This window comes from Notothenia rossii (assembly GCF_949606895.1).
Source record: "Notothenia rossii genome assembly, chromosome: 8".
Taxonomy (NCBI): Eukaryota; Metazoa; Chordata; class Actinopteri; order Perciformes; family Nototheniidae; genus Notothenia; species Notothenia rossii.
Genome location: NC_136906.1, coordinates 15,178,278 through 15,206,243, shown reverse-complemented (window position 1 = coordinate 15,206,243; position 27,966 = coordinate 15,178,278). Strand labels below are relative to the sequence as shown.

The 27,966-nt window shown below is 42.2% G+C and overlaps 1 protein-coding gene across 4 annotated transcripts; it reads right to left on the bottom strand.

The window, feature by feature from the left end:
- Positions 1-44: 44 nt before the first annotated feature.
- On the bottom strand, positions 45-27,880 carry grid2ipa (glutamate receptor, ionotropic, delta 2 (Grid2) interacting protein, a). Of its 4 annotated transcripts, none has more exons than XM_079642594.1 (23): positions 26,838-27,880; positions 25,230-25,483; positions 24,136-24,468; positions 23,889-24,043; positions 15,097-15,372; positions 13,999-14,084; positions 13,793-13,862; positions 13,137-13,433; positions 12,478-12,629; positions 12,137-12,298; positions 11,385-11,491; positions 11,136-11,283; positions 10,080-10,405; positions 6,602-9,037; positions 6,433-6,520; positions 5,974-6,063; positions 5,671-5,867; positions 5,398-5,553; positions 5,137-5,223; positions 4,896-5,025; positions 4,653-4,771; positions 4,364-4,528; positions 45-3,687 (listed from the first exon to the last, which is right to left on the bottom strand). In XM_079642594.1, the coding sequence occupies exons 1-23, from the start codon at positions 26,917-26,919 to the stop codon at positions 3,607-3,609; spliced, it is 5,997 nt and encodes a 1,998-aa protein (XP_079498720.1). In that variant the 5' UTR covers positions 26,920-27,880; the 3' UTR covers positions 45-3,606. The 4 variants fall into 4 exon arrangements, with proteins under 4 accessions (XP_079498720.1, XP_079498718.1, XP_079498719.1 ...); XM_079642592.1 differs by having other exon boundaries at positions 45-3,125; XM_079642593.1 differs by having other exon boundaries at positions 45-3,125; positions 6,602-9,025.
- Positions 27,881-27,966: the final 86 nt, after the last annotated feature.

The window sequence follows — 27,966 nt, the reverse complement described above, 5'->3', positions numbered from 1 at the left end:
ATAGTGTTTTAAACAAAGGTCATAAAAACACAGAGTACACAAAGTAGATTTCATTACACTCTTTATATATCATCGATAGGGTACAATACAAAATACAGACTTAACAATGTATAGGCCTTAAATTGAGAGCAATGCTTTAGAAGATGGCATTATGTAACTTACATGAAAAAAAACCTAGACCATTATTAGAAAATAAGGCTTTCACTAGCTGCACACATTATTCCTGCCGTACCTCTAAAGAATATCGCTTGAAGGCTAAGATTTATTTTTCACAGAGCTCTGACAAGCTGTATTATTAACTGTTGTTCTGATAGACTAACCTTAATGTCATTAATGTCCTCTTAGTGGTATCATTTTATGATTAGTCCATATGACACAATATAAGAGATATTTGGTACATTATAATAATGTAATACATTAACATAACAAAGTGCTTCATATAATATAGCATTTACTCTTATTCTGTACAGTACAAACACAATATATTTCAGTGATATTTTCATATAGTATAATTGTTTTTTTGTATAATATCCAACAGTGAAGCATGGCTTAACATTCACATATTGCACACTGCCCGCTGCCCATTTTTCTACTGCCTATATTAACGACTGATTCTAATTGATCATTGGAAAATATCATATTGCCTTTAAAAAACAAACATTAAGTGCCAACTTCTCAATATCTCATATACAGCTCTGAAAAAAATTAAGAGACCACTCCAAAGTGTTCTTAAATGTCAATCTCTACATGTATGGCAGCCATTCAATTCCAGTGTTTGTTGAATTCCAACACAGAGAAATGTTGTCAGTAGTTTATAGAATAAAATAAAAAATGTTACCCAAACACATACCTATAAATAGTAAAACCAGAGAGAATGATACTTTTGCAGAGGTCTCTTAATTTTTTCCAGAGCTGCAGTGTTTCCCCTATATAAAAAATAAAAAAATAAAAATGTCTTCATTTCTTTAAAAATTCAAATAATAATAAGTGGCGACCCTTTTTGATTTTTTTTATTGTTTTTTATGTGGATTTGTAGTATTTGTGTAACTGTATGTTCAATAAAGGTGTATTTTGCTAAATCTTGAGACATTGCCACTGTATGTACTAGGCCTCAAGAGTCTTTCTTGTGCTGGCAGAAACATATTGGCGGGGCGCACTTCGCACGCGCACACACTATAAGATTCCATGCGCTCCGCGCTCACATTTCGCTGGGCCCGAATGCCTTAGCACCGCTGCTATGACTCCATCCTAGGGGAAACACTGAGCTGTATACATATAAATAACATCAGAAGTTTGAACAACACACATACAGTGTGGCAAAAAAGTATTTAGTCAGCCACCAATTGTGCAAGTTCTCCCACTTAAAAAGATGAGAGGCCTGTAATTTTCATCCTAGGTACACTTCACCTATGAGAGACAGAATGGGGGGAAAGAATCCAGGAAATCACATTGTAGGATTTTTAAGGAATTAATTGGTAAATTCCTCGGTAAAATAAGTATTTGGTCACCGACAAACAAACAAGATTTCTGGCTCTCACAGACCTGTAACTTCTTCTTTAAGAGCCTCCTCTGTCCTCCACTTGTTAACTGTATTAATGGCACCCGTTTGAACTCGTTATCAGTATAAAAGACACCTGTCCACAACCTCAAACAGTCACACTCCAAACTCCACTATGGCCAAGACCAAAGAGCTGTCAAAGGACACCAGAAACAAAATGTTAGACCTGCACCAGGCTGGGAAGACTGAATCTGCAATAGGTAAGCAGCTTGGTGTGAAGAAATCAACTGTGGGAGCAATTATTAGAAAATGGAAGACATACAAGACTACTGATAATCTCCCTCGATCTGGGGCTCCACGCAAGATCTCACCCCGTGGGGTCAAAATGATCACAAGAACGGTGAGCAAAAATCCCAGAACCACACGGGGGGACCTAGTCAATGACCTGCAGAGAGCTGGGACAAAGTAACAAAGGCTACCATCAGTAACACACTACGCCGCCAGGGACTCAAATCCTGCAGTGCCAGACGTGTCTCCCTGCTTAAGCCAGTACATGTCCAGGCCCGTCTGAAGTTTGCTAGAGAGCATTTAGATGATACAGAAGAGGATTGGGAGAATGTCATATGGTCAGATTAAACCAAAATATAACTTTTTGGTAAAAACTCAACTAGACGTGTTTGGGGGAGAAAGAATGCTGAGTTGCATCCAAAGAACACCATACCTACTGTGAAACATGGGGGGGGAATCATCATGCTTTGGGGCTGTTTTTCTGCAAAGGGACCAGGACGAATGATCCGTGTAAAGGAAAGAATGAATGGGGCCATGTATCATGAGATTTTGAGTGACAACCTCCTTCCATCAGCAAGGGCATTGAAGATGAAACGTGGCTGGGTCTTTCAGCATGACAATGATCCCAAACACACCGCAGTGGCTTCGTAAGAAGCATTTCAAGGTCCTGGAGTGGCCTAGCCAGTCTCCAGATCTCAACCCCATAGAAAATCTTTGGAGGGAGTTGAAAGTCTGTGTTGCCCAGCGACAGCCCCAAAACACCACTGCTCTAGAGGAGATCTGCATGGAGGAATGGGTCAAAATACCAGCAACAATGTGTGAAAACCTTGTGAAGACTTACAGAAACCGTTTGACCTCTGTCATTGCCAACAAAGGGTATATAACAAAGTATTGAGATTAACTTTTGTTATTGACCAAATACTTATTTTCCACCATAATTTGCAAATAAATTCTTTAAAAATCAGACAATGTGATTTTCCGGATTGTTTTTTCTCATTTTGTCTCTCATAGTTGAGGTATACCTAGGATGAAAATTACAGGCCTCTCATCTTTTTAAGTGGGAGAACTTGCACAATTGGTGGTTGACTAAATACTTTTTTGCCCCACTGTACATGGCTATAACTGACATGGAAAGAATTCAGAAAATTGTCTGACAGTGAGGCAAAGATACAAAGCAGCTAATGAAACAATCAGTCATCAGGACAAATGAGATCAACGAAGAAATAATATACTGTACACTTAGTCAGTAGAGAACTAATGTTACATTCAGTGCGGTGGGCGGCTTACAAACATATACAACACGTAAACTAACAGGAAAACTGCTTCTGTGGTTTTCTTCCTAACCACAAAGAGAACGTGAATGCATTTCAATTAAACATCTATTTCAGGTTAATCAATGTTTGTAAATCTATGTCTTATAAGAGCATATAGCATCAATATGTCACTGTAGAATTGTAGTAGCACACTTAGGTTGATGCCAAAAGAAAGAAAACTTCAACTACAGGATGTTACTGAGTAACTGACAACCAAACAACATGGTTTCCTTTGTAGCAGTCTTAGTCATTAAAGTGTTAGACGTAACAAAAACTCAGTTTCGTTTTGAAAAGATATTCAATATATACTATACCACTGGTATAAGGCTTGATCGTCCATCTTTGATGCAAAATACATTTATTTTTGCCTCATTTTAAAGTTTCTCCCTCATTAGTTTTATGGGTGTGTATATACAGTATATTAGGATCTGTGTCTGTACTTATATGCACCGTATGAACGATGAATTATGTTGTCCTCGCCGTACTGCGTGTGTCTTTGTGTGTGTGTTACCAGGCCAGTGGAGAGGCCAGTCGTTGACTTCTGGGGCTCTTCTGGTTTTCTACAGCTTGTTGATCAATGAGAGCTCTCTGTGGTAAAGAAACAACAGGGTTTTTAAGATACTTTTTCTAAGTTTGTGTGTTGCATGTATCTTTTTAACGTTTTTCTTTTCATCTTTGGGTTTTTTATATTTTATATTTTTTAAATCAGAATTATAAGGATTTGAGCCCTGTTGTTTCCATTATTTTATGAACATATAAAGTTGCTCTTGATTCACAATAAAATCACTTACTGTATAAAATGGATAACAATAATAACATTTAAAGGTGAATATTTTGGTTAATTTGTCCATTGAGTCTACATACAGAACAAGTCAAGAATGCAACATTTGTATTGTTTAGCTTACATTGTAGCTTATGATTAATCTTTCAATATATAACTTTTAAATGTGTTATTTTAGAACATTTGTTAGTTAGTTAGTACCATAGCCTGGCAGACTTTCTCTATACATATTTGATGAAATGCAAGCAGTGCTCAAAACAAAAAACCTAAGTAATGAGGTGTGTTTTTCTGCAACTGTGCAGAAGGAGCTGGGTGAAGATTTTTCTTTTTAGCAAACCATTATGTTAAATTGTTTGGTGGGAGACTGAAAGGAGCTACAGGGATTACATGCTTACATACTGTGTGATATATATCGTTTTAACTTTAACGCTGTAAAGTTTGGCCAGTAGGGTTATCTTTAATAATCAAATGTTTCTTGCTTACCTGAAATTTGATAAGGAAATCCGCAAAGATACCAAAGAAGGCCTCAGTGTTTGTGGATTGGCCGTCTTCTCCGAAGTAAGAGGCAGTTTTGCTGAATTCCTCCATAGCTCTCTGCTGCAGGGACTCCAGAGACTGCAGAGCTGGATGACTGTTTTCCAGGAAGTTCTATAAATACTGGAGTCAAGGATCACTAAAGTTGTATTTTATCTTCAATGGCTCTACTTTTATTTTTCTTGTATTAGCAGAATACACATCTCAGCACTTTCTTTGTTCATTTTGTGAAGGATACACTCATGACGACAGAAAATCGGTCCTCAGCCGTCGCAGGCATCTTTTGACACGCTGAGCGAATTTCCTGTATGGTTGTATGAAGGTCATTCAGGTCTGACGTGATAATCCTCTGGTTTACTAGAGATAGAAAAAGGAGAAGAAGGTGTGCTTCAAATCAATAAAAAAACTCAATATAAAAAAAACCATTTCCCAGTTCCCAATTTTTAAGCTGTGATGTAGATGTAGAGGAAAACGTGTCTACCTTTTGCTGCAAGAGGAACCATAGTTAAATCTTTGGAAAAATCCAACACATCAGGGAAGTGGTGACATAACGACTTGACCAGAATATGTAGAAATGTCGACTTCCCATCCACTGTTTTGGTTGTGCTCAACTGGAGAGGAAATCATTCAATTATAATCTACATAAAAATAATACGTTGGGACAGACTGCTTTGAAAATAAATTGGTCACATGATTTAAACATGTATTGGTGTAAGATGTACCTCTGTAAGGAAGTTAATCTTGAAGCCTGTAGTTTTGTTGGTTTTAGGCTGGCTGTTATTCAAGTAGTTCCCCATCGCCAGCACAAACTAACAAAACACAGAATGTTTAACAACCAAACTGAATACAGACTTATATAGATGTAATCACAGCATAATGTTTTTTAACTATATGATTATAAATGCAGTGGGGAGGTTTGTGTTGCTGTGGGTTTTCTCAAAATCACTCAATTTTTATTTGGAATGAACTGAACAGTAGGCTACCTCTAGTATCTTAGCCAGCTTCTTGCTGGTCTTCAGCTCCATGGAAGCTTTGTAAAGACAGTCGTACGCTCCCCTCATCTCCTCTGTCTTTTCCTGCAGTGAACATTTGAAGAGGAGGCACTCCATGCGGGTCTTGTACTCTGGTACTGATAACATCTGATTGAGAACACACACACAAGCAAAGAAGCGAGTGATAACGCACACACATACAACACACAGACCCATATAAACCACACAACCAACCCACTCGTCCACACTCTGGGAGGACTGTACCTGCAACACAAACTGGTCCGGCTCACTGAGTTTGCTGGGATCCTCTCTGTACTCTTCATACTTTTTGACCTCCTCTGCATCGGGGGCATACAGCAGCAGCTGTTGGATGTGTGCTGGCTCCAGCCGGTCAGTGACCATGTTCATCAGCACCTTACGCAGCTCACCAGGAGACAGCTTCAGGTGGGCTATCAGGATCGCTAAATGTTATAAAGAAGATGAAAAGGGATTATACATTTCTATTTTAGCATTCATCGGGGGCCAAAGGGTAAACAAAACGTACAATATATATCAGCGTCTACTTACAGGCATTGTAGGCCTTCTTATGGGACAGAATTTCAATCACATCTTTCTTCTTGAAGGTTTGCGGTAGGAGGCATGGCTCTGGAACAGGCACTAAAATCAGATCAGTGTAAGTGAAATGCCTAGATGTTATGGATTTACATAGTAGATAGAAGAGAGATGAATGGAAATAAAGATTATTTTTACATTTTACATTGTTTGCAGCAGGTTTAAAGCAAGGAGAAATGCGAGGAAAAGTAATTAAAAAAAGCTGGGGCTTAGTATGTTGTTATATTTTTAGAACATGCAGACATTATTTGTGTGTGAAATACTGTAGACCTAATGCCTAAATAATCACTCTCCAAGAACCTGAATAATGATTTGCTGAGAAATAATAATTTGTCATTCAGGTTTTTGCATTTCATTTTATGATTTTCAGCCATGCTTTCTATTTAGAGCATTGCAGATCTGTGACATACTCACAGGAGCTCTTCTGTGTCCCAAAGTGCAGCTCCAGGTCCAGATACTTCACCATGTCATGCAGTTTTTCATAGTCAGAATTTGCTCCCAACTAATAAAATCATGCAAAAATGTCACTATTTGAATTACAATTTTGTGACAGAAATGTGGAAATCTAAACATCGAAGCTCACCTGTCCCCAGATCGTCCCCTCTGAGTTTTCCACTTGCTCCCAGCGCAGCCTCTTCACACTCATGTGGTTGGAGTCCATTCTGGAGAGTGAAGGCCTTGGCAAGGGTGGAGGGGTGCAGGGTGGAGGCGGGGGAGGAGGGGGAGGGGGGTCGCGGTGCTCTGACGGGTCGGATAGTGAGTGTGGGAGGGAACTGGGCTGGCTCTGGCTGTGGGATTGCTTTTGATGGGACTGGGTTTGGGGCTGGTGTTGCGACTGCAGCATGTGATGTGAAGGCTGGGACTGCGGGCGGGGGGCTTGGGGGTTGGGCTGGACCTGGTGCTGGGACTGGTGGTGTTGGGGCAGAGGCTGGAAGGTGGAGAGGGTGGTCTGGTGTGGCTGGAGTGGCTGAAAGGTGGAGAGAAGGGGCTGAGGCCTGTGGGGCTGCTGGGGAGGGTGGATGACGTGAATCTGGTGTTGGTAGTCCTTCGGGGGCGGCTGTGGGGTCATGTGGTGGATGTGGTGGATCTGAGGGGAGCTGGAGCGGTGGTGGGTCTGCTGTATAGAGTGGGGTCTTTGGGGAGACGGTTTGGTGGGCTGGGGGTGATGGGTTTGGTGGAGCTGCTGGTCTTGGGGTCTCCCTTGTGGCGACACCGGGGTCTGATGATGACCTTTAATACTCCTCCGACTCTGGTGGGAGTGGCTGTCCCGGTTCAGCTGAAAAGGGAGGGAGGCAGGTTCTTGACAGTCTTCATGCAGAAGCTCCGTGGAGGAATGGTGGGGCTTTGTTTGGTGCATTTGGTGGGCTTGATGGAGCAGCTCTGTGGAGGAGTGATGGGCCTGGGCTTTGTGCATTTGGTGGAGCATTTCTGATGACGAGAAGGCTTGTTGTAACTGCTGGAGCATCTCAGTAGATGAGTGGTGGGGTTGACCCCGATGCATCTGTTGCGCCTGGTGGAGAAGTTCAGTCGAGGAGTGGTGGGGCTGCATTTGCTGCATCTGGTGACCTTGGTGTAGAAGCTCTGTGGAGGAGTGATGGGCCTTGGTCTTGTGCGCTTGGTGGAGCATTTCTGAAGACGAGAAGACCTGTTGTAACTGCTGGAGCATCTCAGTGGATGAGTGGTGGGCTTGGGCGTGTTGCAACTGATGGAGCATCTCTGCAGAGGAATGATGAGATGGGGCTTGTTGCATCTGGTTGAGCATCTCTGTGGATGAATGGTGGGCCTGGGGTCCCATGCCCTGATGGCTTTGGTAGATACCCTCAGAGTATTGACCATGTTGGTTAGGATGGCCGGTCGGTAGGGGCGACGGCTGGCGTGGAGGCGGGGCTGATCGTGACAGACGTCGGTGGAGATGACTTTGGTGGGCCTGTTGCTGCTGTGCTTGGCGCATCATATACAGAGGATGGTTAGCGTGGGGATGGGTGGAGTCTGGAGAGGGGAGTGGGGGTAAGGACTGGTGGAGCTGTTGGAGAGGAAGCGGTGAGTGGGCTTTCTGCTGTGTTGGCTGGTTAGGCATGGAGTGATGGCTCTGGTAGATTTGTTGCTCTTGATATGCTTGCTGCTCCTCGTAGGCTTTTCGCTCTTCATAAGCTTTACGCTCTTCGTAAGCTTTTTGCTCCTGGAAGGCTTGAAGCTCCTCCAAAGCTTTTTGCTCCTTGTAGGCTTGACGCTGTTCGTACGCTTTTTGTTCCTGGTAGATTTGGCGCTGTTCATACGCTTGTCTTTCTTGGTAGGCTTGTTGCTCCTGGAACAGTTGTTGCTCTTCAAAAAGTTTTTGCTCCTCATACACCTGTCTCTCCTTGAACATTTTCTCCTGATAGGCCTGTTGTTCGTGGAAAGCTTGCTGCTCTTGTAAAAGTCGCTGTTCTTCAAAAGCTTTCTGCTCCTCATACTCCTGCCTCTCCTTGTAGGCTTGTTGCTCCTCGTATACTTTTCTTTGCTGAAAAACCTTTTGCTCTTGGAAGGCTTTTAGCTCTTGTATAGTAGCCTGGACTTGAAGGTCATCTCTTTTGGGCATGACTTTATGTAAGGAGTGTCGTTTAGGTGGAAGGTGATTGCGAGGTGGAGGTGGTGGAGGAGGGCCAGACTTCCGGCGGATGGGCACATATGCTCTTGGGGATTGTTCAGGGGTGTAGCTGAGCTGTTGCTGTGGTTGCTGCTGAGTCTGTGCAGGTGTTGGAGGGGGGGGTGGAGGAGGCGGGTCATTGAACTGAACAGGCGGAGGTGGTGGAGGGGACATTGGAGGTGGAGGGATGTGGTCAGAGCAGGAAGAGTAGGTGAGGGAGGAAGCGTTCTCTTCTCCACTGCTGCTTTGAACATCACTCGGACTGCTGAGCTCTGGGGCCACGAATCCTCCATTTTCATTTTCATCTTCGTCCACCCCCAAGTCCTCTTCAATATCCTCATCATCATCATCATCATCCTCATCATCATCTGGGAAGCCCATCTGCACAATATCCTGGCATTAACACCAATTACACTTCATTAGACCCTTAATGTCAAAGTGGAACGTGGTAAAAATATTTTTGGCAAACTTGTCAAGCAATATATGTAAAATTGATTACAACAGGAGTTTTTACACTTATAACAAATATGGCTGTCTACTGGCCAGGTTCTATAGGATCTACTGGCGATATATGTGCTAAACAATTTTGACATGCACTAGCAGGATTGTCACTAAAGCTAACTTTAATGACAGATTGAGTATTTCACCCTACAAAGGCTCCTCACATCAAAAGCACGATGCTATGTGGAAAAACATTTCTTTAAACTTACTTCCATTTACTTGTTGTGTGTTTAACCTTTCAATGTATTCGGGCATGACGACATGTTTTAGTGACGTGGCTTGAATGTTGATGGTTGGGCTGCTCCTTTGTCAATATTAGATCACAGTTAGGCATTTTGAAAGATTCTTTGAGGTCCAAGTGATGGAAAACAATACTGACATGTAACTCTGCAGGACAACCACTAAGGTAAGAGATGTGATGTATGTGAGGCCATTTATTGCAATAGTTTCTCTTATGTGTTTCACTTTGTCCCTGTTATTTTAGGGGACTATGTTCTGTACCCATTCTGTAAGTCCATGTGTGTCGAGGGGTCTGTCCTATTTCACATTTTGATACAAGGCCAACTGCCTGTAGGGAATAAGTGTACCCAGCAGAATTAACCCTCTACAATATTTCAGCTTATACATGAACATGGCGGCCTTCAGGATTTTTGTAAAAATATATATATATTGTTCTACAACAAACAATATACTTATAGATTAATTTTAACCTTTAACTCACTGAAGCGTATCAACTGTCTTACGTTTATTTTAGTAGAGTTGAAAGAAAATAATCACACAAACAGTTAATTATTCAGATTATCATTATTGTTGACTGATGTTATCTGACTATAAACACATATTTACTGAATAAACATCAATAGTCATCTGATAGTTATATAATACACTTAAAATAGATTTTATAATCAAGCTTTTAGACTTCATGTAATTCTACCTCCTCATAGTCGTTCTCCGGAGTCAGGAAGTCATCGATGATGGCCACCCTCTGTCCCAACTGCTCGCTCAGAGCGTCCAGAAAGCGATCTGTGTCTTCTGAGCGCGGTGGTTTGGAGAAGGTGTAACGCCGCTTGTTGTTGCGGTGGGCAGGGGGACTGGATGGGAAGTCAGGGGGCTCTGGAGGGGATGCAGGGGGACTGTCAAGGCTGATGTAGGGGTTAGACTCCCCACTGGTCTGGCTCGTAAGCCCTGATGAATAGAACTGGGATTGAGGGGGACTGGGAAGAGGTTCCGGCCAGGATGTAGGCGGGGCTTTACGGCTACCTGGGATAAGGGGGGAAACACACAGTCTACAGTTATAAATGAAGGGTACATTTCTAAAACATAATGTCAGGTGCACAGTCTTTCAGATAGAAAACATAAGGCATTCAATCTAAAACAGTATTAATTAAAGTTAATGTAACAAACTTTTGAAATTCCTGCATTTGAAAAAAGGTTATGAACAAAAGGCCGTTCAAACATGTCTCCCAGTGGAGCTAACCATTGCTGAAAACACATTTTTGATTAAGGTGTGTATTTTCTTGTTCCACTGCCACCATCACCATATCCTCCTAACTGTATGAGGTTCAGTATTTCTTGGCAGTATTATTGAGATGGTGTATGTTAGTCCTTCAACCTAACATGCCTGCAACCTGAGGGGCTGCTCTGCCTGGTGCAGACTTAGGATATTCCTATCTTCCCCTCATAGATTCACTATGCATCCGTATCCATTGAAGGAAGATCAAATGAAGTCTAAGCTGGCTACTTCCTAATCAGACAAAATACACTCAAACCAATCATATTACAGAAAAGATTGCCAATGTAAGAGTAAAGGAAATTGACTTCAATACTTTTTTTTTAACACTTGTTATCCTACCTCTTCTACAATAGAAACACACATGCAGGCACACAGGCAGACACACAATACAATTGCAAGCTAGTCATTCTTCAAAGGAAATCAGTTCAATATAATTCCAGCTGCTATGAGTTTAGTGTGTAGGTACGTATTAGCTACCTGTGTTAGCATGTGTTGTAGGGGAGGCTGTGCGTGAGGGAGGCTCCAGTTCCAGCAAACTGTCGGGGGCAGGAAGAGGACGATTCTTCAGAGACTTGGACCTCTTGCCAGAATACATGTTCTCCAGTTCAGCGTACACTGCCGACAGCTTCCATGGTGGAAATGTACAAAGAAACCAGAGTAAGTCCTCTTGCACTAGTGAGTCCAACGTTTATAGTTATTATTTCCCATGAGGACTTTGCTACATACATTGGTGAGGTTGTTGGGAGTCTCAGGAAGGGAGGTACCATCTCCTGACTGTCTCTCTCCTGGAGCCAACCTCATTCCTGCATCCAGCACTGCCTCTGCACGGAAGCCTATTACAATACACCAATCAGTTTGACTGATGGTTTCCAGATTTGGGCAGATTCTCAGGATGTGGACAAGAACAATTTGGGCTGATGGGCAGCTCCATTTAAATTGGGCTTTGGACCAATAACAAAGAGGCAACCTCCCAAAGAATTGTGGCTACATGGGAGCATGTCAAACAATTATTCCGATTTATATCAAATCAGTATACAAACGGTTGAACTAGCATGAACCACGCTGTCCACTCAAAGGGAAATTGGAAGTTTGAAACAAAGGCCAAAGGATTCTACAAAAGAAATGCAACTAGGATTTAACAAGACTTTGTAAATCATCACAATAAGAACAATGTGAATGCTGAATATATAAGCAATGGTGAAGGTTAGAACACTAAACTAAGTTGTGTATTTAAGTACAATATTGAGGTACTTGAGTATTTGAGTAATTCCATGTGTTGAATCTTTATACTTCTACTACAGAACAGTTCAGAAGTAATTATTGTACATTTGAGTTATAAACATTTATTTAATTACTTCGCAGATTATGATATGTGGTTTTAAATGCTTTTTTACTTCTTCTAACACTGGAAGAAGGGTGTCATGGAGTGTTATTGCTGCTTTAGTATGTATGATAATGAAGACAATAAAGATCTGTACCCATGCCCAAGTGTGTGCCAATGACCAGGTCATCAGAGCTACGTCCCCTCACACTGCTCCTGTACGTGGTCCCTGTCACCCTCATGGAGCTGCTACGCCGATGGGGCTCGGGGGCAACCTCGGGGTCCGGAGGAGGGGGAGGAGGTGGTGGTGGTGGTGGAACTAGAACACACACACATATATTGGCAATGCAGAGGAAGAGGCAAAGGTGTATGAAGGGCTGCGGCACCTGAGTTTATTGCACTTTACTGAGCCAATGATCCCCATGAAGCGCCAACCTCGCACACACAAAAACTCTTTATATTCATTCATACATTTGAAAAAACAGATGTGCCACACACCTGGCGCTTTGTATCCAAGAAAGCGTGAGATCTTGCTCTGGCAGTGCTCCTGCTCCTCATACGTCAGCAGCTGGTAGACAAACTGCCAGATCACCTGTTTGGCAGGAGTGTCCAGCACCGGGAACACGTCCACGATCAGAGTGTCCACATTCCTGTTGTCATGGAAACAAAGTAATGATAGGTCAGAGATTGCCTCACTGTTCAAAGTTGTGGGTGAAGTCCTCCACTTGTGCAAGAAACTAGAAACTAAATTAACAGGCGACTCCACTGATTTGGCTAATGAACTAAAACACTATTAACACAGCCTGTAGTACAGACTTTACAAGGCAACAGGGAAATGGCTATAAACACACAGACTGTATGTATATTCATCATATTTAGTCCTTTAAAAAAGAGATTTCCTTAATCTGTGTCTTGCACATCCTCAAACTTAAATACTATAAGAGCCAACCTGCACCTAGGGCTTAATTGTAACAATAAGAACCTTATTTGAACAAATGTATACCTCCACAATGCACTTTTCACTGTAAATGAAATTCCAATTATGGTTGAATATAAAAGCACATAACAGCCCGAACAGTAGTTATAGAGATGTCCACGTCTGATCTCACCCCATTCCTCATGCTTTTCTTTTGATCTTATTCCCCACCCTTGCTCACCTGTGCTGGAAGAAGTTCTCCAGAGCCTTGCAGATGGTGTACTTCTCCTGGATGGTCAGCAGGTGCTCGAGCTGCTGTCCGAAGGTGCGTCCCTGAACCCGGATACTGGGCGGAAGAATCTCTGCCACCCACTGCAGGGAGCTGAGGACAGGGGAGCGGGCCCCCTCTGTGGGAACGCTGGCCCCCGCCAGGTCCTGCTCTGACACGCTGAAAGACGGCGGACCATCCTCCACTACCAGCGTGGGCATGGCACCGCTGCCCTGGAGCATGGACACCACCTTCTCATGGGACGAGGTCCTACAGGCAGACACATGGTACACATGGAGACACCTGTTATATCCTTTAACTGCATGAGCCAATTCTTTCATTTTACTAGAAAGAAATCCTACTATTTAAATAAAATAGACATTTTACTGACATAAACAATGCTTTCTGTATTCTGCAGAGAATATACCAAGGTTAAAACACAGTATCACAATTTCTGGGGAGCTATTTTTAGGAACTTGTTTTTCTATTAAATCCATCACATTAGATTTCTATTCCTGTCAATAACTGTGTGAGCTCTACAAACAACAAAACTCTTTCAACAGAGAAACCAGATAACCACATTCATCTAAATATAATCAGTTTTGTGTTAATTAGATTTAGAATTCAACCTCATGTCCAGTCCATTGAGGAACAGGATGCGGTCTCCTGGTTTTAGTCCTGCCTTGTCTGCTGGGCTTCCTGCAGAACAGAGAACGAGTACAAGAGACATCTGACTTGATCATTTCCTCATTTCAAGAATAGTACAATAGAAATATTACATGTAACATTTACTATTCATAATCAAATTAAAATAAACACTTTTTTTTTTACTTACCTGGGATGACAGAGTCGATCCACACAGGAGCATGGCCTCTTAGAGTGAAGCCAAAGCTCGCGTTACCCTTACACACTCTCACCGTCCTAAATTGACACATTTGAGCTTTGATTAGTGGCAGGACTGAAGGATAAAAAGAGGCTCTATACATGAAAGAAAAGCAGGTAAGCACTAATACTCAGCTCTAGATCAAGTGATTGCTAAATGTGCGTGGTAATATATGATAAAACTAACATTTATAATTAAATGGGTTACCAAAGAAACCCTGGTGCACGTATTATATATGACATAATGGACACACAATGTGCTTAAGTGGTTCATTATTAACTATAACTCAAAGATACGTTAGCTGAGATTTGTTCAAAAAGTTAACTGCAATTAGAAAAATAATGAGTTTAATCGAGAGTCCAACTGTGGACCCCCTGCAGATTCTCATATTCAGCAGCTTTAAATTCCTATGAATTAACAAACCTAAATATGGACACTGTATCCCAGGGGCTCTAAACCACATCAGCCTGAACCAACCAAATCTGATGAGGATTAGTTTTACAATTTTATCAAAAGACATGACAGGAAACAACGTCACAGCAGGTGAAAAGAGCAAGAAAATATGTGTATGTATAAACATGCGTTCATCTTCCAACCACTGAACCGTGTATTTTTATCTTTACACCTACTCCTCTTAATTCACATAAATTCCATGCTCACACAGAAAGACCCGTCACAGCTGTTCTCATGTAGAGTGGATATAATTCTGATCAGACGTAAGGAGAGAGCAGATGTTATTTTAGGAAACTGGTTTTCTTTGAAAGCTGAAAATGGATTGGCTCAGTGTAGCAGGTGAAAATGGGATGATGATGATGATGATGATGATGATGATGATGATGATGATGATGATGATGATGATGATGATGATGATGGTGATGATGATGATGATGATGATGATGATGATGATGATGATGATGATGATGATGATGATGATGATGATGATGATGATGATGATGTGACTCTTGCTGATACAAGGCCAAAGCACCCAGGAACTAAAGAAGTCAATATGAGTGAAGAAGCTAAATCTGCATCATAACTTTAAATACAGACCTGCAGTTGGTGGTGTTGCCACTGGAGTGCCCAGCTATGAGGGAGGTTGTCTTGCGCATGCCGCGGGCGGGGGGGACCACGCCTTCCTCTGCGTGGGTGCGTGGCACTGAACTGGCACGGGTGGAGACCAGAAGGCGTTCGCCGTGATCTTCGCTCCGGCTGCGGCGAAGGTGCTGGCGGCTGGGGTCGCTGAAGCTCCGCCCTTTGATCCGGCTCATCAGGCTCTGGTTGACCACCTCGTCAAACCGCTCCCGGTGCTTCTTGGGAATGAAGATCCTGGCAAACATTGTGGAATCAGACACAAACTCTGATTGACACCCATAAAATCACACGTGAACAGCATTTCAAATCCAAAATTCTTCATCCTGATCTCTCAAAAACATCCATCGTCCAATGTATCAGGAAAACAATTCTTGTTCTGACTACATATTGTTCCAGCTGCAGCTTCCATTTAATTGGGCCAAAAATAGTTTAGTCCATATCGTCTCCTGGGAGGGCCGAGGTAGGCAGAAAGGATTGGTCCAACATTTGTTTGTGAGTGTAGGCATGTGTGTGAGAGACTCAAAGGGATAAAAGACGAGCTTTGTCTGTGTTGTCCCGTCACATCAGCTGCAGGTTAGAGTGTCAGAGACAGCTTCCTGCTAATATGCGGAAAAAAAGGAGGAAGCTCAGAGCCAGAGATACATCTGGGAGAAAGAGCTGCTCTCCTCCTACCAGTGTTATTAACCCCCCTTTGCTCTTATAGAAATAACCCACCCTTGGATATTCTAAGATCAGCTAGTGAGAGTTAGTGTGTTTATTGGTTTTGTGAGCGTGGTGCTCCCTTGTCTTCCAGTCTGCTTAAAATGCCACAAACACAAAGATGAAAAGAAAGTTAGTTGGCACTAAAGGCTTGAATTGAAGCTGTCTTTTGTGACAGTTGTATTGTTCTAGGATTGTTCAACATCAGCACACAACTGGAAAAAAGGCAGTCTTTCTGTCTGTTTTCTAAACATGACATTTACCCACTGATGTTTTGTTATGCTTAAACTGTCTTACTCCATCAAACTCTCTTACAGTTGTGTTTTCTGCTGCATGACGTTTATATCAAGCCAGTTATCTGCAGGAACAAGAACGGTTCGGTAGCAAACAACAGAAATGACCCAGAAATGGAAGAATCATTGCCAATAACTGTGTTGTGAATAAAGTGTTATAGGCTGCCATTTTTCTTTATATAGGACACTCTCACTTTTCTTTCTTCTTTTATCTAATTGTTCTGCATACACAACATCTTCCTTCTCCTTTTATGTACACACACCTCATTTGTACCTTTTCTATTTTGCATACTCCCCCCCCCCCCCCCCCCCCCCCAATCCAGATACAAAATGATGCTGCCTCCATCTCAACTCCATCCTCTCTATCTCTCTGTCTTCATCACGAATCTCCTGGGGTCTTCTACTGTGCAGAGGAGAAACGAGTGCTTTGGTTTTTCAGAGTGCCCCACTTCTAAAAGGCATCCAGATACACGGCACAACTCAACAGCTACTTTTGAGAATTAGTCCCATCGGTAAGTCGTCACAGTGCTTCGGCAGGTACGTTTGGAGCATTGTTAGGAGTCAAGGATTCGATGATTTTGGTAGATTCATAAAAACGTACAGAAAGGTTTTAGATTTTAATTATGAGTGACTCATAACCCGCGCTTTCCCATTATCCAAAGCTTATGCAAGCTTGCACATATTTCCCCTCTGGAAGTTTCTTACCTAAACAAAATCGGACAGACTAAAGTTCACAGAGCTTCCTCTCAAACACACAGATAATGACTTGATTACAACTAAAGGCAGACACCTTTGCATTGATCCAATCAAACCTGGGACTATATCCAAAGCCAGTCAGTGTACAGATTTAATAAAACACTCTGTAACTTTGTATCTTTTACTTATAAGGTCAACAGCTTTAAATCTGGAAACCACAATTAAACCACTCCTCACAACTAACAGTCTGTGCTTGAAAGATAAGAAATGCAATACATTACCATTTCAGTAATGCAAGTTAGATTTAAGACTATTCAGAGAAACTATTAATGAAAACCGTTTGGTTTATTGCACTGGTTTTAGGTTGTCCTGCTTTGTAACCCATTAGTGAGTCTAGTGTCCAATAATAGCGCCTTATTTATGGGTGTATGTTGCAAGTGAAATTGTCTCAACCAGTATCAAGTGAACAGCACCGCAGCAACAGCACAGCTTCCCCCTACAATAAATCAGTCATACCTCAGACTAGTCACACAAGGTGAATCCTGAGTTAACTGCAGTTACAGCCACAAATGCCACAACAACAGGCGGCCATATTACACACCAAAAAAAAAAGTAAATATTTGTAGCTGCTTTAAAAAAAAAACACATAATATGGATGCTCCTGCTTACCTTAGCTTTACCCTTAAATCAACAATTAACTTGAGATATCTGACCAGAGCAACAACAGCCTGAAAAGATCTGTGCATCCTTTGGATTCTTGATCACCATACAAAATATAAAACTGTCAATCATTCAGAAAGTGGCTGGGAGTCTCTTGTGGTATGAGACATTGTTTCATCAACTACAATCTACATCTACAAACTATCTACAATCATACCTGTTGTGTACAATCCTGGTCCAATCCCGGCAAGCTCTTTGTTGACATACATAAGTGTTTTAAATGCCACATCAAACAAATAAACGTAAAGTATCATATTGAAGGGATAATCAATTACGTGCTAAACATTTCCTTTGCTTACATCGAAGACATCCATGTAAAAAATAGCCCTGTGTAAATGCTAGGTTCATGCAAAAGAAACCCTTCCCAGAGGGCTGAAATGTGCTCGTCTGCAACACCAGACTGCTCTCAAGTGCTATCTCTTAGGTCCGATGCGTGATCAAGAGTAGAACTACAACAAGAAGAAGTTAAGATTGAGACAAAACTAAATTAATTAATTCTGAAAAATAAAGCATGAAAGAAAAAGCTGCAGAGATATACATGAAAACACAAGTAGTAACATATGAGTCAAAGGCAGGGAAAGAGAAAGTGGAGAACTAGAGCTCTTTCTAGGTCAGGGTCATGTAACTTTTGGGAATGAAGCAGGCTAGCATGTGCTCTCAGGCGATGTAGGCCACACAACTTTCACAAACTGCACCCATACATCATGTTAGAGCCAGTATTTTGATTTGATAAGAAAGGCCACCTAATTGTGACGTCTGTGGTCAACACACTATAAAGGACTACAATTCCCACGGCGCCTGTGCTAACGCCACACTGATGGGCAACCTGTTGAGAGACGCCGTCGAGGAACAGTTTTGAACCGTAACGTAACGTACTCGTACCGTACACATACATACAAACCGTACAAGTACCATTTAAGTTGTCAAGTTCTAAGCATTATCACGAAAGAAAGAATACCTAAGTTGTTTGTTTATTTGAGTTTTGCCTATTTCTTTTGAATGACAACATCTGCAAGGCCTATTTTTCTTTGTTGCATGTGCAAAAGTTTGTTATTTTATTTTGAGCAAACACATCGCAACATCTTCTAAACCATCGGAGGCCAAGCAACACTTCAAACTGTGAGTAATTTAAGGAAAGAAACGAGTTAGAACTGTCTGTTTAAGGCGTGTAGTGGCTTGAGGGAAAAACAAGGAAGGAAGCCATGAGACATCACCTGTGTGTCTCAACAAACAAAATTAAACTGAATGGGGCCGTTTATTGTGTATTTGTGATAGTCACAGGACCTGGCAGCAATAATCTCTGTGACTTTAATTGCCTATAAACATAGTCTCTCCGTCATATTACGATCTCAGCAAGAATATGTAACCTATTGAATCTTGTAAACATGCCAAAACAAGTGAGCAGAAACTTCATAGCTTTGTTTAATGAAGTTTGATTTAGGCTTTAGGATGCCCTCAATTGAAGGGAGGGCGAGAAGCGTCTATAATTAGGCATAAAGGAGGGGTGGATCAAGGACACAGCACACAGAGGGATGAATGACAATTGCATTCAGCTGGAAAACTCATTGCAATAACAATTATAATGAGACCCACTTTGGATCAGCTCATTTGACAGCTAGGCCAGTTATGAATTTGCAAACACAAAGCATAGCGTCAGACACAAAGTTTAATCGCGAAACCACAGACAGCAAAAAAAAAAGAAAAGTATCAGCAATTATTTGGAGATGTCAAACTTAAAAATTAGTTGTGCTAGAATCTCGCAGTTTCATATGCTGGAATGAGATTTGGGACAGAAAAGAGTTTCATAATGTTATATGCTGACAGAAAGTGTAAAATTATCTTCAATGAGACAAGATAACACACACACAGAAAACAGTTGCACAAGAACACTTCAGATACAAGTCAGCACGAACAACTGAAAGCACAGCGAACACTGCTGAGATCAAAGAAAAAGTCCCATACCGAAAGTGTCTGGAAAGGCTCCTATCCCTTCCCATGGTTCTTGGGGGCTTTGAGGAAGTGCCTGCTCTCAGTGAAGCAATGCAAATGCTTCGTCTCCATGTGGGTGAGTCCCCGTCTCGTTTGAATAAACAAACTCTCCGAGACAAGAGGGGACAGAAGAGATGAGAAAAAGAAAGGCGTCCTGGATCTCAAAAGTGCTTGCTGCAGGCTCGGAAAGCAGCCAGAGAAAGAAGGAGAGAGAATGAAAGAGAGGGAGGGAGCACATTGGAAGAGTGGTCCCTCCACACCTCCAAAACATCCTCAGGTAGCACCATCAGCTGTTCTCCATGCTCATGTTTGGGGCGGCACTCCCCATTTTCCCCCATCTTTCGCCCTCTAAAGAATCAAGGAGTCCAGGTAACCGCAGGGTAGTGTACTCTCCTCAATCAAAGATAAGTCTCATCACTGAGTCGTCCATCATTTTTCAGTAAGAGTGAGTGTGTGATACATCTTCTCTTCCCTCAGTGGAGGAAAGAATGGGAGGAACAGAGAAGTAAGTGAGAAGGGAGAGAGGAGAGAAGTTGAGACAAGAAGGAGAACCCCAGTGGAATTGCATTGGCAGGTCATCACAATGATTGTGTGTGAGTGTGTGAGTGTGTGAGTGTGTGTGTGTGTGTGGGGGGGGGGGGGGTAAGAACCGATAATGTGCATAAGGGATGGCACAAAAACCTTGACAGCCATGTCTGTGCAACAACTATGACAACATCTATCCAACAAAAACTTGCCTGATTGATTCATAAAACATTTGTGAAAGACAGAAACAGTCTGGTTTTCAAATAATAATGAAAACAAAAGAAAAAAAAACAGCACTGCATCCTGGGTTGAGTGCACACGTCTAATTAATTCATATCTTTGAAGTCTATATACAGTTTCAGACAAAGGCCTTCAGTTAACTTTAATTACATTCAATTACCATAACACTGCAGAATCGCGTGAACAAAAGAGCAACTAGATGTTCAAACATTTTCTCTAATGACACTCCAGATACAGAAGCTTCTGCATAATTTCAGAGTGTTCAAGCCCTCGCTAACCTTTGGTTTCAGAGTCGTTCAAAAATCAAAACTGGCAAATGTGTCAGAAACCTAAAAGAGAATTTATTAAAAGAAATAGGCTGTTTAAAAATAGAACACATCCTGTGGGAGAGTGAGGCAAATCGGCGAGGGGGCAGAGGAAGACTGAACACAGTGGCCCAGCTGGTCAAGTTTTACAAGGCATTAGGATATAATATCACAGTTGCAACATCAGTCAACATCACGTGTATATATATTTTCAAAATTGTTCCACCCTTATTAAAAAATGGCGAAAGCAGACATCAATACTTTCAGACCACCTCGCACTTGTTATGGGTGTCAGCATACTAATATTTGCCGATCAGCACTAAAAAAACAACTTACACTATCATTAGTTTTGCTGATATTTAGTCATAAGCCAAAGCATTGGACAAATTAATTAAATATTTCAACCTGATGATGGCATTTAGGAAAAGGGAAGTGCTCATCCAAGTTGATGGGGATGTGAATATGTGTACAAAATGGGATGGCAATTTAAAGTTTTGGAGACATTTCTTTAAAAGTCACAAATGTCCCCCTAAAGGAAGCACTGGGTATGAGTAAAGGAATCATTACATGTAGTAGGAGTCATTTAAAACCCAGAATGTTGTAATTCTGTCCCAAACCATCTGACAGATATTGAGATATTAAAGGTTACCACTAACAAGGTTTTAAAAAGCTGCCTTGAAACATGCCTAATCAAAATATAATCAGCAACACATTTCCCCAAGAACAGAAAATAAACTCCACATTACATTTCTCTCCTTGGATGAGATATCTAATTGCCAGCACCAGCCATAAACACCATCACCGCCCCGAGGCTAACGAACAACCTGGAAGCCAAACTCCCTCGGGCTCCAATCACAGAAACATGTTCACCAGATTATGATGTAAACATCAAGAGCTTTTCCCAACCTGCAATATGAATATTGTGTAGCTCTTTCCAGATTGACATTTGCACGGACTAATTGCCATAAAGAAGATGTTGTTGCACAAGATGACTGCTCATCAGCGCTGATAATGTCAACAACGCAATGACACAGCAGGCAGAGAAAGCGAGAGGAAAAACTTTGCATATCAAAGCCTGTCAAGGTTACAGTGCACTAGAACAAGCACATAGGGATGAAATGATGGGTAACTACAGCTATCTGAAGTAGATTTATCTAAAGCGAGATTCAGGCTACTATTAAGAGAGTTACTCTACTTTTTGTATTGGCTGAAGGTAAGAGGAAACAGCTAGCGGTCCTCTATGGATACAGTTAATGCATAATTAATGGGAATCCGGTGCAAAACAAATGTTCCAAAGCATTCTTTGCAGGCAGATTTCTTAGGAAGGAAATATGCTGCTAAAGCTGTGAGACAGACAGCTGTGTCGGAGGAAAATGAGATTTACGAAAATTAATCAATGAGAAAACTGAATGCTAATCGATTGTCACCACAGAATGCTTTAAACTCCGTACAGTTTATTCATCATAAATGATGAATAAACTTGATGAAAACATCTGCAAATGTATAATGCCAAATTGTTTTTCAGTACTCACCTGAGGCAGCAGTTCATAATTTCTCCCCGGAAAGAACTTCAAAGCAAGGACTGAAGGCATGTGTGTCAGAATCAGTGCTGTGTGAGCAGTATGTGTGCATATCTCAACCAGCCGCCGCAAACTGGAGGCTGTACCAGCTAAGAGCTGTATGCAGAGGAGGGAATAAGGAACATCCAGTGATGTGATAAACGGGAAAAAAATCAAAGGGTGCATCACAGGCGACAGGAAGAAATAGGAAAGAAAGAGACTTGGAGAGGAAGTCAAAGTGAGAGAAGATGAGCGAAAAAAGGTAAACGAGAGGTGGCTGGGAAAAAATAGAAAGCCCAGGAGGATGCAGAGATATTGAGTTTTGGGTTTTGATTTTCCGATCAATGCTGAGGACGAAGAAATGCAATATTCTGTGGTGAATTTCTAACTATACTCGTGTGTACTGTAACGGAGAGGGGAGAAACAGTGATATCCGAGCGCTGAAGGACATCAGTCAGGGCTTTACTTCAGGTCAGCTACTCACATGTGACTTGATGTACACCTCTCCCAAGTTTCCCAGTAAAATGCTGAGAGGGGGAGTTTCTAAACTATTGATTCCATGAGGAAATGAAGGAGGTTTTGCTGCACGTCTCCGCCCTGATTGTTGTGTAAAGGCTGTGCAGTGAATCCTATGGCTGTAACTGTGTATAAGACATAATAGGTTTGGAATATTTGAAAAGTACTACACAGCCAGGGTATTATCTGCATGATGAGTATTAATTTCCCTACCACACTAAAAGGGATTCAATAATGTATAGACGATTGACTTTTGTTGATGTTTTTCCGGCATTTCTAAAACGTTACTCGTTTTTTATTGACAGTTTGGATTTGTTGGAATGTCTTGCTGGGTGGTTAGTTAACTTTGCTCCCATATTTTTGTAAGTTTGAACGTGTTGCAGGCAGGTTTTTAGCATTAGCTGTTCACCAATGTGCAACCCAAATACAAAAAATACATCTAAAAAGAGTTTTGGATGTTCACATTAAAAAGCGCGTAAACCCTTTGAGAGTGTAGACAACAAAAGCAGCTTTGGAAACGGCACTGCAGGCTAAAATATTGATGCAGTGTCCTGGTTGCATCACTGTAGTGACAGATATCAAAGCAAGATCTCAAGCCACCAGTAAAGCAGAAATGTGTTGCAATCTGATTTAAATGTGCATTGAAGTCTGTATTAATGTGTGGGAAGAGGGGGTATAAACAGTTTAAGAATTATCTTATATCTCACAAGACATGTTTGATCACAGCACAAAAAGGACTGGGACTGGTTAGTCACACAGAGTTAAAACAAGACACACAGCTTCCATTCAGACATGTTTGACAGGCAGGGGGAGTTTTAGAAAGATGACTTTTATGTAATTGTTTTTAATGTGGGTGAAGCTTTTTGTCGAATGCTATTGTGTTTTCCTAATATCCAATTGGATTGATTCAGAGGCGGGATTAACTGTGACCTGAACATTTAAACAGCAGCCTGGTGGTAAATGAGTTCTTTACTTGGGAGTTTGGTTAAACTGTTTTCATTCATTTAAACTGTAAAGCCTTTTATAAATATAAGGAAAGCGTACAAATCAGCGTTTGTGGCGAGCTGACATTAGCATTCATTCTGTGGTTGCCTGGCAAAACAAAATAACAAATTCTCCGTCTGATTCAGGCCTCTTTAACTAAAACAAAGCAGTGCAGTCAGTGCAGCATCTTGCGTTTTCAACCTAAAAAAGCTCTGATTAGCTACCTGACGTTGTCAATCAGCTGCTGGTGCTCCTCTGCGATCAAGATGTCGGGCAGCGCCTCAGCCAGACTCTCCACGTCCCTCTCTGCAGCGTACCGCTTCAGAACCTCAAACAGCTGCTCCTTCACATCCAGCTCCTCTCCTAGCACTTCCTCCACCTGAGGGGTAAACAAACGCCCGTACATTAACTCATACAGAAAATGAAAATGCACCAATCACATACAATTTCAAACATTTATTTCATACCCACTTTCTTATTGAACTCCATGGCCTTGTGGGCGCGGCTCTCCCTGATGCTGTCCCCGCTCTGCGACAACACCCTCATGCTGCTGCTCAGCCTCTTGGGCCGCCGGGCCATACTGAGCACGCCCAGACGCAGAGGCCGCCCCTGAGCGGCTTTGATCATGGCCGCTGCCGTTTCATGATGCTTCACTGGGATGCCGTTGACCTCCATGACATAGTCCCCGGCCTTGAGGCCATTGCGACCGGCAGGACCGTTGGGCATGCAGTCCTCCACCATCAGAGGGCAGTCTCCGATGATGGTGAAGCCAAAACGGCCATCTGGACCAGGAGTGACGTCAATCTGAGGAAGGGGAAAGTACTTAAAGGTACTCTATAATGCAAAATGCACTTTTTGATGTATTTTATACATACATATGTGTCCCCTGTGTGTCAGGTGACTCACAAAGTGTCCGAAAATACAACCCTCTCTAGTTTCCTCCTTACCCACATCTCTAAAAACGGGGGTACAACGGAGCTGTTCAAGATTTGCTGCGGTCATGACGTAATATCGGAAATGCGGGCTGGCTTTACGCCCACGGCCCTATCAGAAACATCGCTGAATCAGAAACAATGCGCGACGTCTATTGGAAGTAATATGGTCCGTGTTTACATTAGTAAGCATCGCTAACACTCTCTACTGGAGAGAGTATGTGTAAAAAAGCAGGATATAAAAAGGTACTCACCTTGTGGTTAACCCGCGAGAGAAAAAGCATTTGAGCTCCATACCATTTCAGAAATAATCCTTGATGTGGTTTGGAACATAATATGGCGTTTAATCACGGCAGCGTTTAGCTGAGTATCTGGGTAGGATTCTCCTGCATGAGCTCTCTTTTTTGTATTTATTTTTTTAAAGCTACGGACCCAGAATCAGCACTACTCTAACAAGGCTGAAATAGAGGGGTATGAGGCATGGCTAGAATGGATGATGGTTTGGTATTTTGAGCAAAACACTTCATAGACATGTTTTTTATATATCTGAGACCTATAATATATGCCTAGAAATATTATAATAGGAGACCTTTAAGTGTGTTTTTACTGACTCTCCCTTAATTTTGAGCAAACCTGTTCGATGCGTGACACTACTCCGATGCTAGGTGGCACCGTCTTGAGGGTCTGAGCCAGAGCGACAAGCGCCGGTGTGCTGAGGTTGGTCACATCCTGGCCCTCGATGTCCACCACCTGGTCCCCGGGCTGCAAGCCAGCCAGGTAGGCACTACTGCCCTCCACCACGGACAGGATGTAGCTGGGCCCAGTGCCACCCAGTCGGAAGCCAAACGCCTCGGGCCAGTTCTGATTGGTTGCTGGGAGGCCAAGGTCTGGAAGATGGACAGAAAAGGAAAATTGCAAAATGCTGCGAGTTCATTAACAAGTGACAGTCAAAGGCCAGCAAGAATTGTGTCTGTTGAGACTTCAATGGGTTTTTAATTGGAAGGTGAAATGTGTTACTGCTTAAAGGATATGTATGTCACACTAGCATGAAAGAACATTGTTAATCTGGAGCAAGCTGCTCATACAGACGAGCAGGTTGCGAGCTGTTAAATGGAGGTCAAACAGTACAGTTAAATAGGGCATCCCAGTAATGCAAACTGACGAGATGTAGCAGCAGGTAAATCGGTAATTCATGTAATGAAGCCACGCATATAAAGTAATAAAGCCACACATATACTGTATAGTAAAGACACAGAATGCACAATCCAGATTTTAAGATGTTTTTCTATTCGATGAATGAAAGAAGAGAGAGAAGAAAGTTATTTCTGACTTTTATTATTTAACCCACATGAACTGCTGGCCTTCCCCTGGTCACTGGCCTCATTCTACTGCGGTAGGAAGAGTCCCAACAGGCTCACTTCATCTCAACTCATCTAGATATGTCCAAGATATTTATAGAACATTTTAGGGAACTGTGTCCATGTTCTGTTTTCTCACCAAACACAACATAATCGCTTAATATTCAGGTTCAAAACATGATAATTCACAACCCTTGTGCTTGTAAAAACTCCTGTGTTATTATCTTGTATTTTTTTTGTACTTGCTCTCTTGCATTGCACTTTTCCCATTTGCATTAAGAAGCTAATAGCAGCTTAAATAAGGCAGAATTGTATCATTTCTAACTTCATCAAATGTTTGTCAAAAATTAAAAAAACTCAGACAAAGGTGAAGAAAGTCAGAAAGAAATAGACTCAATTAGAGATGGGAAGGAAGAAGACAAACTAAAAAGTGCACGAGAAGTGAGAAAATGAGACTTAGATTTACGAAGAAATGTAGAAATATCTGATCTGCTTCACTGCGAAAAAAGACAAGGCAGTTCTCAGTTTGGCAAAGGGCAAAATATTCAGGGAGCGATGTGGCTGAGTGAATAAAACATGTCAAATCTGAAGGCAACCAAAGAGTCACAGAATGAGGTGTCAGCTTGCAGGGAAGAAACATCAAACAGCAGCTGAGTATTGATCTAAAATAGATTGGGAAATCACTGACATGGAGCTGTGGATCAAAATCCTCCCCATCAGAACACATGCAGCACTCAGAGGATTGTCAAGACTTCTGTCAGTCCTTTTCTCTCAGCCTGCGACCTAGTTACACAATGTCAGCATAAACTCTCCTCTTTATCTTAACTCCATCAGATGAAGCAATTCAGGAAGTACAAAGTACAATTCAGAGAAAGAGACTTACAGAAATCTTTGGAGGCACTCCGGGTTCCAGACTTGCTCTGGCGCAGGGAGAAGCGACCCTTTCTGCTCAGGAAGCGCCTCATCCTCGCCCGGCTGGCGGCAGGGCACGTTCCAGCCAGCCTTCCTTTGCCCCCGGCCCGGAGGGTGATGCAGCCAAAGGGTGTCTTTGGACACCTTTGTGCTGCTCCTCACCTGAGCTCACTGCCTCCAAAAGCCTCTACAGAGCAAGGCAAATCAAGTGTGCCTAAAAGGTCACATCTGTAGGTTATCATGGGGCGACGCCTCCCACTGTTCTCAATCAAAAAACCAGCGGTAAGCAGCTGTGGAGAGGGGGGCCGCAGGAAGGGGGAGAGCATCTGAAAGAAAGGCTCTCCACCTGGGTGAGGCAGTCCAGCCTCAGCTTCTATCTAAACCCAATGGCTGAGAGATGATCAGGAAAGTGGGACACGCTCACTTGGTCCTGAAATGGTTCTTTGCAAGAAAAGGTACTGTGAAGCCCCATTTTTCTATAAATACCTTTCCCTCTCTCTCTGTCCCACCCTCTCTCTCTGCCTTCTTCGGTTGCTCATGTGGATAGGGCCCTCTCTGAGGGCTGAGGAGTGACCCAGAAACCAGTGTGTGTTGCACCAGCCGGGGACACTTCTCTGATTAAAGCGGCTGTTTTAACCTTGCTGCTCCAGCACCAGTTACAGCCTGCAGATATATGCTAAAAGCTGCATGCAATATTTCAGCTTAGACAATCAGCTTGGTGAAATAAGTGTAGCAGGGCAATTATTTATAAAGTTTACAGAACAACATCAGAAAGAACAAGCCTGGAGAGTGCATGTGTCCCAGAGGTTGCTGTGTTTTACCTGGCAGGTGTGCGTGCTTTTAAAGCAGGTGGTATTCCCACGATGAGATGGAAGATGACATTCTCTCTACAGCTACACACTTCTTTAAACAAAGAGAAGAAATGAAATAAGACCGCTGCACAGGATGATAAAATGCTAACGACAATAATACAACATGATTAAACTTGCAGACAGGACAGGGTAAGGTAGATTGGTAATAGCAAGACATCTCCATTTACAGTAACCAAGTATTTGGTTGCTTCTCTCTATATCATTTTTGATAGATTTCACACTGAAGGG

Bases quoted from the DNA above. Each gene is read 5' to 3' on its own strand.
- grid2ipa (XM_079642592.1), bottom strand. From the start codon at position 26,919: ATGAGGCGCTTCCTGAGCAGAAAGGGTCGCTTCTCCCTGCGCCAGAGC. The intron at 14,085-15,096 runs GTCTGTATTTAA...GTGTCAATTTAG, and splicing joins GGCAACACCACCAACTGCAG to GACGGTGAGAGTGTGTAAGG. The intron at 9,038-10,079 runs GTAGAATTACAT...TGTTAATGCCAG, and splicing joins CGGAGAACGACTATGAGGAG to GATATTGTGCAGATGGGCTT.